Genomic DNA, 22208 nt, shown 5'->3' on the forward strand with positions numbered 1-22208 from the left:
AGTTTTTGCCTTCGGCTCTGTTCGAGGGGGTGAATTTCTAGATCCAAATTGTAGGAAACAGTATCACAAAATGCTTTATTCTTTTTAATAGTTATGCTACTGTCAAAAATTTGAAAAATATTGATAAATTTGATGAAAATATTTCATTCCAATATATTAAACGTCTTTTCCGGTTAGTGGTTCCAGAATTATTATTTTTTCAAAGCTTTAAATCGAACCAACAGTTTCTGATATACCGCAAGTTGGAAAATTGAAGGCTGATTCAATGCCACTGAGAAAAACTTGTTTACAAAAAAATAACTTTTAGAAGTTGTGTCATCAACCAGCAGTTTTATCAACAATTTCAAATAATGATTTTTTTTTATAAATTTTCTCAGGCTTTGGAAATATTTTTTGCAGGGGATTTTTTCCTTGATAAATTATTTTTAAATTCAAAAACTATTTTTTTCATTTTACCCAGGGGTCCTGATTGCTCAAAAAAGACCAAGACACAGCTCAAGGGGGCTTTTGTCCACCTCCAATAAAGAAAATAAAGAAAAAATAAAAAAAAGACCCCTTCACTTATGAGCACTAATCGAACGTGACGCAAAACTGCTCTGATCCATTTCTACCGTTTTTCACTTCCACACCAATCGCTACTGAACTCTCTCTCTCTTTTGCTCTCCCTCTCACTCCAATCGGGTAGTACAGCGATCGGCTTTGCTTTGGACATTTAAGAAATTTCTTAAAATCAATGTTATCAACAATATTTTTAAATTTTGTTGTTTACACAACTTCAAAGACACATTTGAATATGACAATATGTGGTAGTGCAGGCCAAAAGAGCGTCGCGTTGGTATTTTGTTAGATTCTCTCCTCTCTGAGCATATTTTTTTTGTGACTCAGGTCGATCACGAAGTATTCGTATCGCTGTGTGGAGCGATTGACCAAGACGCTGGAAGCTAGCGAGTCGTGTTCGCTCGCGAATGATTGGGCGCTTTAATCGGCAAAGATTCGTTCGGCAATGAGTGAGTGATTCCTCCGGTTCACTTTATCGAACAATCGGTTCATTTAATTTTCGATTTGCGAAATATTCGTTTTTTTTGCAAAAACCATTTTTTTCAATAATTCTCGTTTCAGAGATACATATACAGTAGTTGTTCGGTAACTGGGCTGAGAACGTAGCCACTGCCACTGAATGTTGCTCGTTAACTGGGCTGAACAAAAAATAACGAGGTGACCACCGATGCATAATATTTTCGAGATGCAATATAAAAATAAAAGTTACTCAAATTTGTTTACAATGCTTACTTTTCATATTTCTTTAATTGTAACTTGAAATTAAACAAAAGTTTGAAAAAGTTTTTTTATTTATTGAATATGATTTTTGCATTCATTAACCCCTCGGTCATTTTGGTTTGTTTTGGTTTTTTGACGTTTGTCTGCTTTTTAACTGGGCTACAGCCCAGTTCTCGAGCGCCCAGTTAAAAAGCAGCCCAGTTAAACAAAGCCCAGTTACCGAACAACTACAGTACCCGATTTTGCTCCATCTTTTCAATTTTGGGAATTTAAATTTTTGTAATAAAAAGTTAAATAAAACAGTCGTATTTTTTTCAGATAACTTTCATCCAAATGAAAAAAAAAATTAAATATAAAATTTATAATCCCTACATACGAAATTCTAGAGAATTACTAACAAACCTTTCACGGTTTTTGATGAATATCTCAAGACTGAAATCGTGTTTTGAATATCTGTGAAGATCGTCTCACAATGACGTCCTTAATTCAATTTAGCCCAAAATCAACGTGCGACAAGATGGCACGATCGCGACGACATGAAAATGTACCAAACTGACAAAGTTTTACTGAAATAATTCAAAAACGATTAGGATTAGCCTACCAGCTCAACACATTTTCAAAACACTCAGCCCGTTATTTCTGTCGGGCAAAACCACAACTTACCATTATTGCACCGATTCCTATTGTGGCAAATTTAGCACTCTCCTCCGTCAGGCCCGAGCTCATGAAGAGCGACGTCGAGTAGTAGAATACCTGCGTTTTGCGAAACGCAATGAAATGAAATGAAAAGTGGCCATTTTAGTTGTGAGCTTGATTTGTGGTGACACTGGATGTGAACATTCGAATAATCCGCTTGATTATGGTTTGGGGCTAAATTTCAGCCCAGGAATCCCGCAATGCTGCCGAGTTGATGATGAACAGAATGACTGAATTGAACTGAGGTCTCTAACCCCACCCCCAGTGCCTGGCCGTAGTATTTGCTCTTTCAGTATTGAAGGGTGATGGATCGGTTTCCGGGGAAAATGAGAAAGAGCTTTAATAGGGCAGAATGATTTAATTGTTTGGACATCATTAGGAGGGATTAATGGTGTTGGGAAAAGTTTCACTGCCGGTGGGAAATTCAGCACGGTCTGGAGGATATTTGTGGGGGGTCGATTGAAGAAGTTGGAGACTTCTTTCGAGGCTGTTGATAATTAATTTTGTAAAAAATATTGTAAAGCGATCATATTATTTCTCGCAATGGTTCAAAATTAATTATAAAGTGATAATGAAAAAAGAAATCCCAGTTAATGTTGCCTCTCTGCACTCAGTTCAGTCATTCACTCACAGTAATCGAGTGATTAAGAACGCTAACGATCCGGAAAACTTACGGCATTAATTCCACTAAACTGCTGGCTCAGCTGCATCACAATTCCGATCATGAGGGGCGCCCGCAGCGTCGGCGAGCATATCAGTTCGATGGTCGATATGCTGCTCTCCGACTGCTGGGCCCGCTCCTCGGCTCGCATCTCCTCGATGTCCTCCTCGACCTGGTTGGACGCCCGGAGCCTCCGGAGAGCTACAGAGAGAGAGAGAGAGAGAGAGAGAGAGAGAGAAAGTGAGATACGTAAGTGATTTGAGATGCCATCGCAGGAACTTCAAGAATTACCCTTTCGCGCCTCCTCTTCCCACTGCTTTGTAATTAGTAAATATCTAGGTGATTCGGGACAAATAGGTAAGAGTAGTAATTGCAGTATAGCTGGACAGATGGCCAACCCTAACAGCACGGGCCAGCCATCATTAGTTCCTAAAATTTGTTCTATACCCAGTACTTGTGATAATAATAATCCTACGGTCACAGCCAATTGGTTAACGGTACCTAAACCACCTCTTAAATTTAATGGAGCAATTTCAGATATATACATTGGTACTAATGATGTGTTTAAGCCTGCAAAAGGAGAAGAAGAAAAAGACAAAAAAAATCACATTAGAACTTTGTGACCCGGAACAGAAACAGCCACCGTAAGGATCACTTACCACAATTGACACCAATTATAAATCGTCCGAGGAATAGAATTTCATAGGAATGACTCATCTTTGTGAATCCCATCAGGCACGCGCCCGTGATGCCGAGCACGTTGTTCATCAGCAGGCCACCTTTCCTGTGAATTTAGAAAAGAAGATATATGTAGTTAGAATTTGCAATTTTCAGGTGATACTTGGAAGCAATATTACACAGAGAAATGAATTCTTGTTGCGGCGTTAATTGTACCAAAGAACATTTGACAAAAACACTTTTTTATATTTTGTTAAAAGATATTTTAAAGAAAATTTTGCTTTTATGTCATATCAAGTAATCCAAGGAAACGCGTTACAATGTTCGTCACCAAATCATCGTCCAACCCATTTTTTTATTCTATTTTATACACAATAAAGCGCATTTCAAAATGGATAAAGAGATAAAGTTAAGTTCTGGCCACTTTTAGAGCTCTAAGAAACAAACATTTTATTTTTTGACAAGTCAATTTGGACTTAAGGGTCAAAAGTTACTGCCATTTTTATGTAAGAAAGATGCAAATATAAACTTGAATTTCTCGAAAAGGCGCAGGCCAAATTTAAAGCGCCCGGTTTTATTCGAAAGGGGAGATCCAGCACTAGAAACGCTAAAAAAAATCAGGGGTGTTATCCTTGAAACTCGAGATACCTTCATTTGAATATGTCTGATTTTCTAGGGAGCAGTGTATGGGACCACCCTAACGAAATTCGAAAATTTTCCAACTATAGGTTTTCTATTCCTCACTGAGGTAAGGCTATAATCCTGCTTTGGAAAAAAATATATAAGAATCTCGGAGACCATGTATCAACTCAGAATTGAAAATTGAACAAATGTCTGTTTTAATATGGGAACTTTTTTTAAAAACCTCGCCCCACAAGCTGATTATTGTTCCTTGAGCTATTTTAGGACGCTGGGCCAAATATGAGCAAAATCGGTCAACATTTACCTATTGATACTCGGGGGTGTAGTTTGTATCGGAAAAATCCGAAAAATGTACGATAAAACAAAGTATCTTTTTGTTTGGTCTGCACGGAGCACTAATAATTCAAAAAGTGAGATTTTTATTGAAAATTCAATGCTCTACAACTTTGTAGAACACACCAAAGCTGTAAAACTCGATCCTGAAAGGTTATTAGCGATTTGAAAATGTCATTTTTGTATGAAAAACATTTTTTTCGCCAACATAAGGCTCGGGTATCAATGAGTTAATCTCAACCAATTTCGCTCAAATTTGACAAAGATGCTAAAATAACTCAAAAACCCGTTTTCCGCTTGTGGAGCAGGGGGGCACCCTAGTGTGTATGTGTGTGACCAAAATTGTTATTCAGTTTTCTCAGCACTGGTTGAACCGATTATGATCAAACCGGTCTAATTCGGCTTGGTTTATGGTTCCATACTGCGCTATTGAATTGTTTGAAGTTTCGATAAGTAGTTCAAAAGTTATGTATAAAAATGTGTTTTCAAAATTTCCGCTTGTTAGAAAAGTAACCGTAAAACACCTCCCAGTAGTCCCAGTATATTATACATCGTTGCTTAAGTTATCAAAAGCCCTTTCCAATGAGTCCAAAACATTGAAGATCTGGCAACCCTAAAGCTATGACCATTTAAGTGATATTTGTGTACTTTTTATTCCAGATCTAAAAAAAAAAAAGATTAAATTTGTGTTCAAACCCATCATATCACCCATCGTTGGTAAATAGTGAGGAAGGCAACAACCACATAGGTGGGTTAAATTAGTTTTTCTAGGTAATTTTGCCCGCAGAATCTGAATCTGCCCCCATAATTGAGCCAAAGTATCAAATCGAAGCACTAAAAGTGTTCCTAACATAACTTTTCTCGAAAACTTAACCCTGAAAGTTTGCTCAAAAGCTTTCTCTTAATTTGATCGTAGATTTCGATTGCGTTGATTGCGAGATAAAATTGTGGTGTCTTCAACAAAGTTCTTTGATTGGTAAGTCAAACAACTTTCTAGAAGACAAAAAAATCTCAAAAATATTCCTGAAAAGGTAGATTTTCAAAATCTCCCAAATCGTGAACCACCCTAAGTTTCAACCAACCCAAAAGTTGCCCATTTGCAACAACTCTTCTGAAGACACCAAAAACTTCTAAATTTTACGGAAAATCAATTTTCCACTTAATTTTGCGATCTGGACCACTGGTCCAATCGTCAATTTCTTTGAATAAAGTTTGTATGAAATTTCTGATCTTTTCGGAAAAAAAGATGTTCAGTTGTTCAAGGCTTCTAAAGATAAAAAAGTGATTTTATCAACAAAAAATTAACTTTAGTTAGCTATAACTTAAAAACGGTGCACGGTATAATTTTTTATGTAAATTACTTTTTGTTTGCCATTTTGATGTTAAATTTAAGTCAAAAAATTCGTTGAAAAAATTTTTTTAGTCATTTTTTTTTTCTAGAAATTGGCAACACTGCCAAATGAAATCGAACCATCAGATGCAATTTTTTGTCCTTTAAAAAATATACAAAAATGAGGATTTTCACAAATGGTTGAAAAGTCGATTTAAAAAAACATAATGTTTTTAGAGTGTAACAATTTCATTTCAAGTTCTCTGCAAAAAGATACTGGTGTTGTTATATTTCAAAAGCTTTTTTGTATAGAGGATTGCCAACATTTCATGGGAACTTGTATGCAAAATGACTTCTTTGGTCAATGAAATATTATACACAAAGTTTCCTACAAATTAAAAAAAAATGTCCAAAATCTATTTTTTTGAGATTTTGGCTTTTATAAGAATTACATTAATCACGGCGTGTTTTCTAGAACAAACTTTTCAGGAAAAAATAGTCATCGCTACTTTCAATTTATGAGATATCTATATTTTAAGTTTTTTGTTTTAAAATCCTTTATTATTTATAGGGAACTTTATACTAAGAGCTCAGAAAAGTTATCAAATGATGTGTTTCATGTGTTATTTACTCATCAAAATGTGCAAATTAAGACAAGAAACAACTTTGTAGAAGGTTGCAAACCGTTATACATTTTGAAAATTATGTTTTAATTGAGTTTTTGAATATTTGGGATTTATTCAGAAATTAAAATCATAAAACCGTGCTAAAATATATTTTTTACAAGAATTATAAGATTATTAAATTTTTTTGTGTGTACAAATATCACGTGTCTACTCTGATTTATCTTGTACAACTGAAATTTTGGCAATTTTGAGGTTGTGAATGGAATTATTGGATTTTAATGAATAAATTTGATATTTTCTTAAGCAATCATTAATCAGGAACATAAATACAAACATGATTCAAAATCGGAAATGTACTACATACTACTATTGCAGGCTTCAAAAGTCACAATTTCATGAGTATAAAATATAGATAAAATTTTATAAAATATTTACTGTTGAAAATGCAATTGTTTCAACTCAGAATACTGATTACACCGTATCAAACTTTTTTTTTTGTTTAAACAAAAATTAAATTTTATTTTAATAAAAAAACAGAAACTTCCATTCCAAACTATTTGAACAAAAGTCAAGGTATATGTAAAACATTTTTAATAAAGATGAGATTCATAAGACTTATATAATATTGCTAATTCCTTGATCATTTCATATTCATGAAAAGCGAACATTGTTTTAACATGTTTTGTATTTATGCAACTTGGTAATGTTTGGTTAAGTAAATATGATATTTATTCATGAAAATCTTATAATACCGTATCAATCTCAAACCTGCAAAAAATTCGGTTGTATCAGCTAATTCCAAGCTAAATCCGTGTAGACATGTGTTATTTGCACAAAAAAATGTGATAATCTATCTGTTCTTGTGAAAATCATATTTCAATACGGTTTTAGTATTTTAATTTCTGAATAAATCCGATACCTTCAAAAATTCGGTTAAAACATCATTTTCAAAATGTTTAGCGGTTTGCAACCTTCTACAAAGTTGTTTCTTGTCTTATTTTGCACATTTTGATGAGTAAATGACATATGAAACACATCATTTGACATGTTTCCTAGACTGTTATTTAAAAGTTTCCAATGATGAAGGATTTTGAAACCAAAAACATAAAATATAGATATCTCAGAAATTTCTCGATGAAACATTTCGATCTTAGAAGCATTGGAAAGCTGAGAAAATTTCCTATAAGACACATTTGAAAGTAGCGATGACTATTTTTTCTCCTTAAGAGGCAGTATTTGTAAATATTGCTCGGTTTGTTCTAGAGGTCGTATCGAGGTGCTCCGATTTGGATGAAACTTTCAGCGTTTGTTTGTCTATACATGAGATGAACTCATGCCAAATATGAGCCCTCTACGACAAAGGGAAGTGGTAAAACGGGCTTTGAAGTTTAGGTCGAAAAACATAAAACATCTTAAAATTGCTCGCATTCTCGTCAAAATAATTAAATCTTAGATAGCATTCAATACGTCTTAGGCACCTGTTTTGCCCTTATCCAACAAATTGTCTAAATGGACAATATAACTTACGAGAAATTGATTGAATTCGACTTTTTCGAAAACTATTTTAAATTAGGCTTATAGTCCATGAAATAACCTATGACCATTTTGGACAGATATTAATTTGCAAAAGTTAAGAGAAAAAGTCAAACCAAACCTGGATGTCTATGGCACATTTTGAAGTGCTTTAAAAGACCTTTCGAATGCATCTAAGAGAGTTGGAATTGATGAAGTTTTACGGAAATGCGAGCAATTTTAAGATTTTTTAGGTTTTTTCGACCTCAAACTTCAAAGCCCGTTTTACCCCACTTCCCTTTGTCGTAGAGGGCTTATATTTGGCATGAGTTCATCTCATGTATAGACAAACAAACGCTGAAAGTTTCATCCTCGATACGACCTGTTACACATTGGTGAAAAACTCGCTCTTAAGGTTGCCCAGAAAACACGCCGTGTAATAGTAATTTACATACTAAATATTCATTCAATATTTTACCTTCGAATTGAGCAGTTTTTCATGGGGTATTGACATTTGAGAAACAATTCAAGCCTTCTTGAAAAAGGGGAGTTATATGAAGGATGCTGTTTTAAAACAACAATTTAATGCCACATTAAAAAAAACATCATGGGCCAACATAAACTATGAAATATGTTTGCAGCGGCCTAAATGTTTCACAACTCTTTCAAAATATTGGCAATAGTTTGCAAAATTGAACTCTTGATTTCCGAGAAATTAAAATTCTCATGTCTAGGAACTTTTTTCTGAAATGTTTTTGAATCCATTTTTCAACAAATTTTTATGTTTAAAATGCATTGGAAAGAAGAACTTTCTTAAATTTAAAATAAAATTAGGGTTGGAAGTTTCACTTGTTTTATGTGACTTTGCCAATGTTTTTAAAACAGTCAATTTTTCTGGGGTCAACTTCTATAACAGACAATTTTAAAAGCTTTTGCAACAAGATTTTTGTTTAACATGTTTGGGTATCTTCAAAACAACGGGAACGAAACGATTTTTTCATTTATCCCCTTAATTAAATACTGTCTACGAAATAATTTACCGAAAAGTTTGACTATTAACAATCAGATTGTTGCAGGATTTGGTCCGAAAATTTGACAATTTTGGAATAAGAAGACAACAACTTCCGTGGTTTCTGTGCACCCTTATAACTATAAAATAGCGTCAAAAACAAAAAAAAGAGCTTTTTTTTTAAATGATACCAGAAATCAGACAAACCAATACGATATCGACACAGAGAGAGTTCACTATATCAATGAAATTATTTGTATGATTAGGCTAGGCTTGTTGTCAATCTGCACTTCACAATGTTATGCGACCTGTTTTGTGATTATATCGCTTAAATTATGCAAATATTTCAGCGTCGTGTATCGCTAATATTTGATGAGCGAACTTCATTTAACTACTGACAGCAATAGTGACCTCAATTCGATGGAATAACGTGGTTCGGCAATGAACACTAAATCCAAACAGATGGCATTGTTATTGCAAATAACACCACATCAAATCAAAATGTTTGTCATATTAATCATGTCTGTACATGGACGTTCCATCGACTCGTCTGAAGCTTCCCCCGCAAATATGATGGCCCGCATAATTACCTCCCGAACCGGTTCGCCATCCAGCCGCCGCTGAAGCCGCCGAGCATGCCGCCGATCGCGAAGATCGACACCGCGACCGAGTACAGCTGCTGGATGAACTCCTCGCTGATGTCCTCGCCGTACCGGTCCTTGTACACGTCCTTCATGAAGTTCTCGATGTTGACCTCGGGCGCGTTGATCACGCCCGTGTTGTACCCGAACTGCAGCATCCCGAGCACGGCCGCGAAGATCGCGTACGTCAGGAAGAACGTCAGTCCCTGCGGGGTGGATCGAGCCAGAAAGGGAGATTTTTGAATTTATAAAATGTAACAAGTTACTCCGTGAAGAGGAATTGAAATAAAACAACCGAAATCGAAACAAACAACAAAAGGCACTTTTATTTGGCATGTAAACGATACTGAAAACAGGGTTACAAATTTCAGCGAATTGTACGCGTGACAAAAATAATCCCAGATAAAACCAATTCAGAATGAACCGAAACATAACTTTCCTGCTCGGTTGTTTTGGCTCGAAAATACCAGCCCATTTTTTTTCCGATTATAACTGCGCAAAACTGAAAAGCTTAAAAAAAAGAATAAAAATAAAAGCATTAAAAAATAAACAAAAATAATGCGTATAAGAGTGTGAGTAAGTGTGTGTACTGACTTGCTCCAGCAGGCGCAACTTCCGGCGGTGTGTGTGCTCCTCGAGCCGGTCCACGTACTCCCGCAGCTCTTCGATTTCCTCCTTCACCTGTTGCACCGTATCGAGCTCGTGCTTGATTTGTACCATATCACGTTTCACCTGCATGGGGAGGGGAAAAAGGGAGAAAATGTGATTTTAATAACAAAGCATTGATATTGTAGCTGTATTTGAGTATTTTGTTTCAATTATTCCAGGGAACATAAACAATTGTCATAAAGCTTATTTTTTTACTTTTTTATTTATAGCACAACTATTGGAGCATGTTCAGGAGGCTTACATTTATCATACCGTAAAACGGGGTGACTTTGATAGCCGGGGTGACTTTGATATAGGATTGCGATTTTTCCGCAAAATGAAGAGTACAATTAAAATACGTACGGAATTGTTGAGAAGTGTTCAAAGTACCTAAAAAAAAAACTTTTCATAAAATTTTGAAAAAAATAAAAAGTAAGTTAACTATAGTTAAGAAAATGTTGATGAAAGTCATTATTTTAAACTTCTCTAAGTGTCACGATTTTCTCAATGAACATGATTTTAAATCAGAAAACGGAATGCATATTCGTAGAAAGTTAAATAATTTTGTAAATAATAAATAATATGTATTTTTGAAACACAGTTAAAAAAATCTCCAAACTTTTAGGCAATTTCAGTTGAACAAATGTCATGTAAAATGTGAAAACTTGTGAACCGTGCTTCGTATTCAGTATAAAATGCAATATAAATCGATAATTTTATAAACAATACTAGTTTTAATAAATTTCAGGCAAAATTTCGACTTTTTAACAATTTTACCTGAAATTTATATGTATTTTGTTAAAAAGCTTATGAACTTAGTTAACTAAATATAAACATTGATTTTTTTTTCTTAAAAACTATAACAGCTACTTTAGTGATGGTACATTTAACGTACAAATAAAGTTTGAACATCGCAAATATGATTTTAATAAGAAAACTATGACTATCAAAGTCACCCCGGAATTTAAACTAAGAATTTTTAACGTAACAATTTTTCCAAACACTATTGAAAAAACTTTTTTTCCAAAATAGTGCATGTACTTTGCGTGGCCTACCCCAGTACATGTTTTAAAAATAATAATCTTGAGAAAAACCTTACCTATTGGAAAATATTCCAAAAACAAACTGAAATCCTATCAAACTCACCCCGGTTTACGGTACCAAAGTCATCAAGACGAAACTATGGTTATCGTCATTTCGATAATTCTATTGGTGATAATCTTATCGCTGATGATGAACGATAACTCATTTTTAAAATACCGTTTTTCCGAAAATGCTCAAATTTTCAAAATTTGCAATAAGGGTATCAAACGTAGCGTATTTGGGTATGCTTTATCACTCATTAGAGCTTTTTTTTTGTAAAAAAACTTATATTTTCACAAAATACCGCAATTTTATAAAAAAAATGCAATATGGGCATCAAACGAAGCCAAATATCGTATGAGTTTTCACTTAGTTAGAGTTTCTTTTTTGTTGAAAGCTAAATTTAAATACTAAAAATTTCACAAAATAACGTATTTTTTCGAAATAACTCAAATTTCATTTATTTGAAATATGGGTATCAAATGAAGCAAAATTTTGTATGCATTTTCACTTGTTAGAGTTTTTTTTTGTTGAAAGCTAAATTGTTAAAAAAAAAATTAACATTTGGATTTTTTTTTTCAAAAATAAGGTATTTTGTGAAATTTTTAGTATCTTCAATAAAAAAAAAACAATAAAAAAGTGAAAATGCATACAAATTTTGCTTAGTTTGATACCCATATTTCAAATTATAAAAATTTTAAAATATGGTATTTTGTAAAAAACTTAGTATTGCGCGTATTCCCGAAAAAGACACGCGGCAATCCAGCCTCGGAACGACGTGGCGCACTTTCGGCAAATGCGCGCTGTCAAATCCCTTACTGCGCGTTTTGTTTTTTTTATCTTCTTCTTCAAATCGCCCGGCATTGTTGAAATTTTGTTTTATTGGACCAAAAATGCGGAAATTCGCTGGCATCAAAGTCTGTGGCACATTATGAAATGCCGCACGGCGTTTACTTTTCAAAGAAACCGACAATATTTTCCAAAAAAGATACTTATAATTTAAAAATGCATAACCAATCTCGCTTCGTTTGAAACCCATATTGCAAAATTTATTTTTTTCGAAGAATACGGTATTTTGTTTTATAGGCATATTGCAAATTTTGAAAACTTGAGAATTTTTAAAAAAAATACGGTATTTTGTGAAAATTTTAGTTGTTGACAATGAAACTCTGATAAAGTAAAAAAACATCGAAATTTCGCTTCGTTTGATACCCATATTGCAAATTTGAGTATTTTCGAAAAAAAAAACGGTATTCTGTGAAATTTATACATAGTATTAAAATAAAACTATTAAAAAGCATATACAATTTTGCTTCGTTTGATACTCGTATTGCAAATTTCGAAAATTTGAGTACTTTCGAAATAATACGCTATTGAGGGGGTCTGAAATTTCAAAAAAGTGTCCACGTGGTTTATGGATGGTCCCCAAATTTGTATGGAAAAACCAATGATGCAAAATGGCTCCTAGTGAATACTTTGCTAAAGCTCGAGAATTGCTTATTTATAAGTAAGTAGAATTCTGAAAAAAAAAAACAGGAGTAATGTTTAATAAAATATCTTTTTCAAGATGATTTTTTGCAAAATATTAAAATTTGAACTGATAAAAAAGTCCTTTTTTTGGATTTTAAATCAAACTGCAATACCGTCACCAGATGTGACATTGGATCATACAAAAATGCAGAAATCTTACCCAATGTCACCCCTGATAGCTTTACAAAAAATACCAATCTCACGTCGAGGCCCAGTGTTACATCTGGTGACGGTAATACACATTAAAAGATAGTATCAACTCACCTCCGACACCTCGGACTGGCAGCTCTCCACCGACTTGGTGAGCTCCTGCAGCTGCGTCCGGATCTCGCAGAGGGCGACCGTCGTCTCCAGGTGCCGGTCACCCCGCTGCAGATCGTCCAGCTTCGCCGAAAGGTTCATACTCATCACGCTGACCTGCTTCTGCAGTCTGCAGGGTTGTGATTTATTGGTGAGGGGAAAATAAAAGTTGAAAAAGTTATTGAATTTGATTAGTATTAAAATGGGTACGACAATGTTAGAATCTATGGTGGTTTTACTGTACGGGCAATCGATTGAAGTGAGTTAATTTTGGGGATGGGACGTTTGCTACAAGTTTGATGGAAATAGAGAAAACAGATGACAACAGAGCGTTCCAGCTGGGCTGAATAATTGAGCGAACTGGGAACAAGGCGCATACTTTTGACGTGGCAATTTTTTGTGGTGTTTTCATTTTTTTTTGTTGTTCAAGAAAATAGAGATGCACACAAATGATGCGAAAGGAGCATGAAACTGGTCAGTTGGAGCGATTTGAAACGATTCTATAAACTAAACCGGCTAATGCAATAATCAACGTTCGATCAGTGTGTGTAAATGCAAATGATTACTGTCATAGTTGTTTCATTTGCGTGGGTGAAACTAAAAGAAAAGAACTCTACAAAGCTTTACTATTTGAACCAAATCTAAATGAACGAATGTACAACAAGATGGTGCTCATCGCAGTGAAATATTTTCCCCCCTAAAAATAGGCAAGATGCATTTTCGTCACATGGAAAAGATTCGCCTGTACGTATGCATGAGATGGAGTCGAAAGTGCAAAACGCATGTTTGTAATCGGTTTCAATTTCAAATTCATGATTTTTTTCTTTCGTTCGTTCGAAGGTGTGTTTGGTAAGGGTGGAGATGGAGGTGTAGGGGAAAGGAAAAATAGAAGGGGACTGTGCCTAAATTATGAGTCTGGAAAGAAAGAACAAACTTCTCCTAGTCTATCTCTAGCCGAACAAGTGTGATAACAAGTGCAATAAAGAGGAGTACTCGAGAAGGAATAAAAATAATCAGCGAAAACATTCAAATTGATGACAGTTCCCTGTAAAAAAGAATGATCTGTTTCCTCAAGCTACTATACTCTTGTCTGCGACGGCACTCATTAGTATTCATAGCTGCTAGTCGCTCGTAGTGTCGTAGCTATGATGAGATTGCGCGCGATTCTAGGATGTTTTCTTTTATGCCGTCAAACCTGCACATACACACGCAGCGTTGAAAATCGTTATTCAAAAAATAAAGAAGGAAGAAGGATTGCTCTTTCTCTCGGTAATCTGTCTAAATTTATTTTGTTTTATCTATCCGATTGCCAATTTCAAATATTAATATCATCATCTACCAGCCAACAAGATTTAAACAAGACAAATATGCAATTAATTAGATTCAAGTGCTGGTTGTGTTTGCCTACCTAAGTTGTTATGAGTAGGTTTAGGATTTGCGAAGGAAGGAGAGGTGTTATGTTTTTGATGGCTTTAAACTACCCATGTTCACATCAATGTCCCATATATGATTCGATTCAGTCAAGTTCTAAAGAAACTTGATAAAATTGCCCAATATTACGAAATCTGAGCATGTAACCTAATTTGTGGGACAAATCTGTCTTACGTTTTTTTCAGCATACTGTTATTTGCATATGGGATATTTATGCGAACATGGGTAGTTGAAGTCTACCACAGATAATAAAAGTTTTATGAAAAGAAGTGGCTGTTCGCAAATGTGAACTTTGGCATCTTTGGAAGAGCTGTTTCAAATAAAAATGGGAAACTTTTAGCCCTTCACATTTGAAACAACTCTTCTAAAGGTGTTAAAGTTCAGCGTTGTCAAGGTTTCCGGAAATTTAACTTTTATTCGAAGCTATTTTTTAAACATATTTTTTTCTCAGCTTAAACAATGTTTTTTAGCTTTTTTATATGAAAAACAATCTTTTACCTAAACCATCAAAATAGAAACATTTTATCTGAAATTATTTTTCAAACGAAATCACTGCATAGTGGTCCAGATTACAAAATTAATTGACAGTAAATTTTCTGAAAAATTGTGCATCAATATTTTGACACTTTGGACAATTTCTAAGGGCAGATTCAAATGCAGCGGGAAATATTACTTAAAAGAATACATAGTTAGTAAATTGTTGAGTTTTATTAGGGTGGTACCATATGCATATTCATTGAAAACAATTTATAATGAAAAAAGCTCGATTTTTAAAAGCCTCTTAGATTTAATTCCCAAGAATGAGCACATTTTAATAAGTTCAATGTTTGTATTATTTGACTTGGATGAAACTAAGTGTTTACTTTCTTTATTACCATCATCTGGGGCGAATCGGGACAGCAGTTTTAGCCTTGTTACTGCACATTATTTTTATATTTTTTATTGATATCAGATTAAACAGATACAGTACACAGAAAAAAAAATCATGGTAATGTTACATCTGGGAAGGGGTACATCTTTTATGTCAGAAAAAAACTGTAATTTTACCTCTGAAAATGTGTAATTTTACCACTTTTCTGATGTAATGTCACCTTTTTAGTCTAAATTGAGGTAAAATTACGTCATAAAAGGGGTAATATTCAACCTTCCAAAATTACACCGTCAAAATTTACAAAAAAATTTACTGTGTACAACAAATTTCAAGCATTTAATAAAGTGGTCTAAAAACTGTTGATCGTATTCAGACTGTAGTCCCGATTCGCCCCAGTTGACGATACTGGAGAAGTCCATATAAGTTTTCATACAATTTTGGGAGCTGTCTATACAAAAACACTCTAAAAATGTTCAAAAATCTGTTTCTGATCGATTTGGATATTTTCGACAACGTTGTAGAAATTGAAATGATGTTTACTGGTAAAAAAAAGTAATGTCAGCAACAAAAAAAAAACACGAATATAACTCGAAAACGGGAAATAATTTCGCATTTGTGTAAAGTACTTTTCAATTTCAATTTTTATTTTACATCTAAAAATAAAGCCAACATATCTTTGATTGATTTTTTTTGTTTTTATTTTCAAAAACCATGATATTTTCTTTAAAAAAAATGCCGGACTGCCAAATAAAATTTGACCAACTTGTCTCAATGCTCAAAAGATGGCATTTTTGTCATCCAAAACATACCCAAAAATAAGATTTTACAAAGAATGTTTTTTACCGCAATCCATTTTGTATGTGAAAAGTCGAATAAAAAAAGATACATAAATGTTTTTGCAGTCTTTTATTTTGGACAGCTGTCAAAATTGTAATAAAACATGCATGGACGATCTTCGATTTTTTTTTTGCAAAAATGTGCAAATATTGGATTTTTTAGTGTTTGCTTTGAAACTTTTGATAATTTGATGTTTGCAAAATAATATGTTGATGTCTTTCACATAGTTGCTTGAATTGGCAATTCCAATAAATGTCTAGAAGAAAGTAAAAATGCCTAAAATATTCCTAAAAAGTTAGATTTTCTCAAATACAGTCCAGACTCGATTATCCGAAGGCCCTGACAAAATTTCAATTCAGATAATTGAATCACAAAAGTTTTTTTTTGTTGTCTTATTTTTGATTGTTGAGCTTACAACCCCTAAGCTACTCTAAAGCTTAAAAAAAATAAATCCAAGATGGCGGCCAAAATGGCGGTGATGAAATATTGGAAAAAATGCACGCACTTATATTTAGCATTCTGGACCACTGCAGTGTGTACTGTGCATATTTGTTATAAACTAACATATTTTTGTGAATTGAAATTTCGTTCATTTTCATTTATTCCTATGTACAGAGTATTCAGTTGACAAACAAATGAAATGATAAAAAAACCCTTTCTACTTTCTTCAGAGAGGATAGTCTGATACTTTCTTGAAAAACATTATTAGAAAGATTGAATTCCAAAAAATACAATGAAAAAAAAAAAAATATTAATTTGAAATGCCAAAAAAAAACTTAGTTCCCCATTGAAATTGTTGCATTTAAGATATAATTTCATTTGATTTTCTATTTGTTTTTTTTTTGTATACTTTGTAAGCAACTTCAAGTTAACAATATGTTACGTTCTTAAACTGCTAAACATAATCATTACTGTAAATTTTCTTTTTCTTCTTTTTTCATTAACTTCGAAAAGACTTTGAAGCAAACTCCAAATGTGCATTATTTTTTCAAAAACATTGTAGCTTAATAAAAACTGTTTGTTGGAAAAAGCTTTAGACTCAGAAATAATGTCCAAAGTAAAAAAATACATCATTGGACTATTATAAGTAATGAGATTATTATGATCTGCTAGAAATACACAGCTAGATTTTTATTACAAAGAAAGAATGTATTTTGTATTCTTCAAAAATAAAAAGATTTACATTTTTTAAGATCATTGAAAACTTATCTAGTCAAAATCAAATCAGTACAATGTTTGAACATCCAACATTAAAGTAAAATAAATACATAAAATTTTGGCCTACTACGAACGGAAAGCAATAATACTTTCAATAATAGTTTTAGAGTTATTTGTTAACTTCGCCCGAAGCAGTGGCGCCAAACTTTTGTCTTTCTCTGTTTTTGCTCTGATTTCCAAGAGTTTTGTTTTTTAGGATAGGAAAAAACAGCCAAGGATAGGAATTCGGAGAGATAAAAAAAAGAAGGGGACAAAGTGTATTTTTCCTGTGTGTAAAAGTAGGGGGCGGATTGTTCCGAGGGGGGGCACAAAAAAAGGTTCAACACACGCTCTGTTACTTACCCGTAGGAAATATCACCGTACGACATTTTGAAATACTTTTCTAGTTCCTTCTTCCTTCTTGTAAGGGTGTGTGTGTATGGATATTTCTGTTTAATATTACGTTTCGTTTTCTGTTTGTAAAACTGGATCAAATCCTTTTCGCGATTTTAAAAAAGATTGGCTTCTCTACTCTTGGTTTTAACTACGTTTCAGGAGGGTTTTGTCGCGCTTTTCCTCTCCAAATATGGGAACCAATTTTAGCCGAGTCTTGTAGCAGTGGTTGTCGTTTTCTTTGGGTTTCTTCTTGGCATCGGAAAGACAGAGAAGATGAGGGGTCATGCGTATATGTGTGTGGTTGTGAGTGATGAGAGAAAGAGAGGGGGAATAAGGGGGGGAAATCTGTTCCAATTGGCCCTTGTTTTCTGTTTTTTTTTGTTTCTTTTTTTTGTTTTCGTTCGTTTTTCTCTCAATCCTGATTACTACACTATCGAATTTCGTTAGACTTTTTTTTCGGTTCTCTCAAATGAGAAAATTTGCCTCCTCCTCCTCGTTTGTCTTTTTTTTTTTATCTGGGCTTGCCTCACACTTGCAAGCGCACACTAAATTAGAAAATCAATTTTCCTCCTCGTTGCACTATTACGGCTATTTCGAAGCTATACAGTAGAATAGAGAGAAAAAGTTCCAATCAATAAGGTGTGGAAATTGCTACGGGAAAAAAAGATTGGGGGAAGGGGATTGGTGTTGGTTGGGGTGGTGGAGACAGCCTGTTGGCTTAAAGTGGGACATTTTGAAAGAAAATAGAAAATATTCGTTTACTTTTTCTTGACATTTTTTAGTTGTTCAAGTTCAAAAGAATAACACATATTTAAGAAAGGGAATCTGTGGAGGCCTAGAACAAGCATTCACAATTAAAGCATAAACATTCAGGACAATAAATAAGTTGGGTTGGAGTTATCTACAATTTGACTCCTTACATTATTTGGTTGGGTACGAAAATGATGGCTGGATTTTCTAGCTTCGAACACTTTTGCTGAAACTTATTTCAACGAGCATCCAAATAATACTAAAATGTTATTTCCACATAACAACAACATCTTTAGTGCCTTAAATTAGACCATCAAGTCATGTGCTCAGCCTTTCGACGAATCGAACGCGTAATCATAACCGTTACGAATATGATGTTGGCCGTCATGTTGGCAGTAGTGAATTTTGATCACCGGCGAGTAGCTTCCTTTTTCGTTGCTTCTATCATATGGTCATCAAAAATTCATAACACAATCGTTCTAGGGCAGATGAACCTATTTTGGGCCATCCGAGTGCTTCGTTCTCAAAGGTTAATTTTCAAAACAGTTCCCCAATTAAAAAAGTGTCGAAATCGAAAATCGAACTCAAGATCTTTGACATATCAAATCTGCGCCTTTACAGGATTTGCCACCACGGTTTGATGAAAATTTGCAGTTTTTTTGTCAAGAAATTTACACAACTTTCTCGAATCTATTAATTATAACAATTTTCATAAAATTTGTCAACAATAACGCCACCATAAGGGAAGGATGCTAAATTATTAGCGATTGAACGATGAAGGTTTTCGCAGCCAAAAAAACCATCCTGCCAACAGTAAGTTAATTAACAATTATGCAGAATAAATCATGAAAATTGCTTTATTATTAGTATGCCGCGCCGTTACGTTTCGTTTGGTTTTTTCTTCGCCGACGAGGATTCTTTTATCGCATCGTTTCTTTCAATCAGATAGCGAAACTGTACTCTTGTGAGTGGAAGTGAGCAAGTCGCGAAACTTGCTGGCAATTAAAGTTAATTCAATCATTTCGGAGCTTAATTTCCGACTGGAGTAATAGTTTATGTGGAACTGGCAGAAAGTATAAAAAGATGTTACGAAAAGGTGCAAAAACGGGTTCAGAATTTTTCCAAGTAATGCTGAAATGTGCTGAGACTTTGTTGCCGAAGGGCATAAACCTTGACAGCATCTAATTGGCGATAGTCCAATTAGCTAATTGACTCGGTTGATGTTAGCTTTATTAAGCTGTTTACTTTCGGGTGGCGATGACATATACGTTGCTGTTACTGATTTTGGATGGTGAAAAAATCATTCAATGCAATTTTTGTTCTCTAAAATTGCACTCCGATTTCAAGTCATTGCATTTATATAGTGACAAACATAGCACACAGTTTGATAACATGCCTCAAGTTTTCCTCCCAGAGCAACGATTGTCCATACATACCAACTAAACCTCCACGGAAGGCTGTCGATCCTGTCGGCCCGGAAAGTTCCAGGGCATACAAAGCGCAGCCACATAAACTTGTTCAGTGTGAAATTGATTGAGAATTTTGATACACTGTCAGAAAATAACGACGAAAAAATCATGCAGATTGCTAATTGTAGGCAAATTTTTCATCAAAGTTGTTTTTCACAATGAATTTTGTAATAATATTGCCTTTAAAAAACAGCTATGAAACATATGGCTTGGTTGAAAATAAGGGTGGATCACAATTAGGCTTCCTATCACATAAATACATAAAAATACCAACTATGGCTTGTAGTTAAAGAAAACTAATCCCTGAGATTTTTCAGCGATTGTAGTACTAGATTTCCCCATTTAAATGCAACCTGGCGCTCAAAATTTGACAATCGCATTTTTGAGATAGTTAGGACTTAAATTGCACCTTTTTACCTTAACATGGCAGTAACTCTAGACCCTTATGTCCAAAATTGCTTTTTTTAAACGAAAATGATTGTTTTTTAAAGCTCTAAAACAGTTTCCTCTGAAATTTTACTGATTTTTGAGAGTTTGCTCTGATGCTATTACCAAAATTTGCCGTAGAATTGCACGATAAAATGTTGATGTCTTCGACAAAGTTGCTTGGGTTGGCATTCTCAACAACTTTCTTGAAGAGAAAAAATCCCTTAAAAAATATTCCAGGAAAGTTAGATTTTTTAAAACACTCTAATCGTGAACCACTCTGATTTTCAACCAAGCCAAAAGTTGTCTCTTCCCATTCACATCAACTCTTCTGAATGTTTCAGAAAATGAATTTTCCACTTAATTTTGTCACCTGGACCACTATGCACAAGTGACATCTGAAATTTAGCACAAACAGAAGAAAGACTCTGGCTTTTTCGAATTGTCTTCTCTCTCTCTCTCTCTCTCTCTGATAAGTGAAAAAAATTCTTCAGTTGCTGGTAGTGAGCGTAGGAGAACTTTCCAATCATTTATTTTTGCCCAGAATAAATTTAAAATAAATTGAATTGGAAATATTTTTTGGAAGTTAAAAATGTTGAATATAAATTTCAAATTAATTTCGTAAAATAAATTGAATTATTCAGGCATTTGGGGCTAACCGATGAAACGCGGATCTTGGCCTCAAGCACGATTTGGCATGTTGATTGAGTGATATTTCCTGCCTGATAATTAGGATAAATTCATGAACACATTTATCAATACAAATGAAGTAATGATTGCATTATTCATCAATCATTATAAACATCTGATTTTATTATAACCAAGATTGTGGCAATTTGTATCCAAACTTTACTCTATTTCTTAACCCTCTGAAGCCCTTTCGAAAAATTATGTAAAATTATGTTTAATTTGAAGATTATTTGTTTTCATCATTTTGAAGAAAATTTGTTCTACGACAAACATAACTTGTTTTTTTTTGGTTTATCTTGTTTAATTTTTAGCTTTTTTATTTACATTTTTCATGTTGATGTTATGTTTTTTTTCTGATAGTGACACCTATCATTACCTTTGGCTTTTCAGTTTTTTCATATTTTTACAGTCACTAGTCTGTTAGTAATACGTTCTCCTTTAAAAATGACTTTAAAAAAATATTGTCATAGTCGCATTAAACGAGTCAAAATTCCAAACCTGAAATTTTCTAAAGTTTGAAGAGTTATTCTTTCCAAGATCGATCAAAGTAGTATTGATTGATGATTTGAAATATTTCGAAATCCATTTGAAAGATATTTTTAAAAGATTGTTAAACATACATTTAAACACATTTCTTTTTTATAAATGTAATTTAAGCTCAATTTATCTGGAGATTGGTGACGAATGTAAATTACCTAAACACTACGTTACAATATGATCTACGTTGAAAAATCCGTATCATCATATCATAAATTGAAAATATCAACTATATAAAAAAGTTTGAAATAATTCTGCAAAAATGTATTTGTAAAATGAGATGATACAAAAAACGCACCTTAAAAATTGTTAGATTATTCATTGCAGAAATTTTTGAATTCCACAAACAATTATAAGAATTAGAAAATATAAGTTTTGAGGTAATTTTACAAAAGGACGTGACCTACCTTTAAAACGCCCAAGTATTGCGTCCATCCCGGGAATTCCCGGGATTTTTCTAAAACCCCAAATCCCGGGATTTTTTATAATTGGTCCCGGGAATTCTCGAAATTGAAAAAAAAAACAAATGTTGGTCTGAGAATTCAGATTTGGTTGTAGAAATAGATGAACAGTTGAATACATAGTAATCTATACGAATTTTAAAGCATTAAAGATTGTATTCAGCATATACCAGCAT

At 33.7% G+C, this 22208-nt stretch overlaps 1 protein-coding gene across 30 annotated transcripts in view; it reads right to left on the reverse strand.

The window, feature by feature from the left end:
• Nucleotides 1–22208, reverse strand: part of LOC6037170 (glucose transporter type 1) — a 431006-nt gene that overhangs the window by 117713 nt on the left and 291085 nt on the right. For 27 of the 30 annotated variants that reach the window (XR_005278313.1, XR_005278311.1, XR_005278309.1 and 24 more), the window contains 7 exons: nucleotides 12932–13097; nucleotides 10001–10138; nucleotides 9356–9612; nucleotides 3295–3419; nucleotides 2927–3205; nucleotides 2649–2836; nucleotides 1942–2031 (listed from right to left, as the gene is read on the reverse strand). Coding sequence is in view for 24 of the 30 variants with exons in the window: in XM_038261504.1 (XP_038117432.1) it covers nucleotides 1942–2031; nucleotides 2649–2836; nucleotides 2927–3205; nucleotides 3295–3419; nucleotides 9356–9612; nucleotides 10001–10138; nucleotides 12932–13097 (1243 nt within the window). In the remaining 6 variants the exon portion in view is untranslated. Of the gene's footprint in view, nucleotides 1–1941; nucleotides 2032–2648; nucleotides 2837–2926; nucleotides 3206–3294; nucleotides 3420–9355; nucleotides 9613–10000; nucleotides 10139–12931; nucleotides 13098–17666; nucleotides 18255–22208 lie in introns of those variants that run through there. The other 3 variants (XM_038261501.1, XM_038261511.1, XM_038261510.1) reach the window with 2 other exon arrangements.

Source organism: Culex quinquefasciatus, chromosome 3 (assembly GCF_015732765.1).
Source record: "Culex quinquefasciatus strain JHB chromosome 3, VPISU_Cqui_1.0_pri_paternal, whole genome shotgun sequence".
NCBI classification, from domain to species: Eukaryota; Metazoa; Arthropoda; class Insecta; order Diptera; family Culicidae; genus Culex; species Culex quinquefasciatus.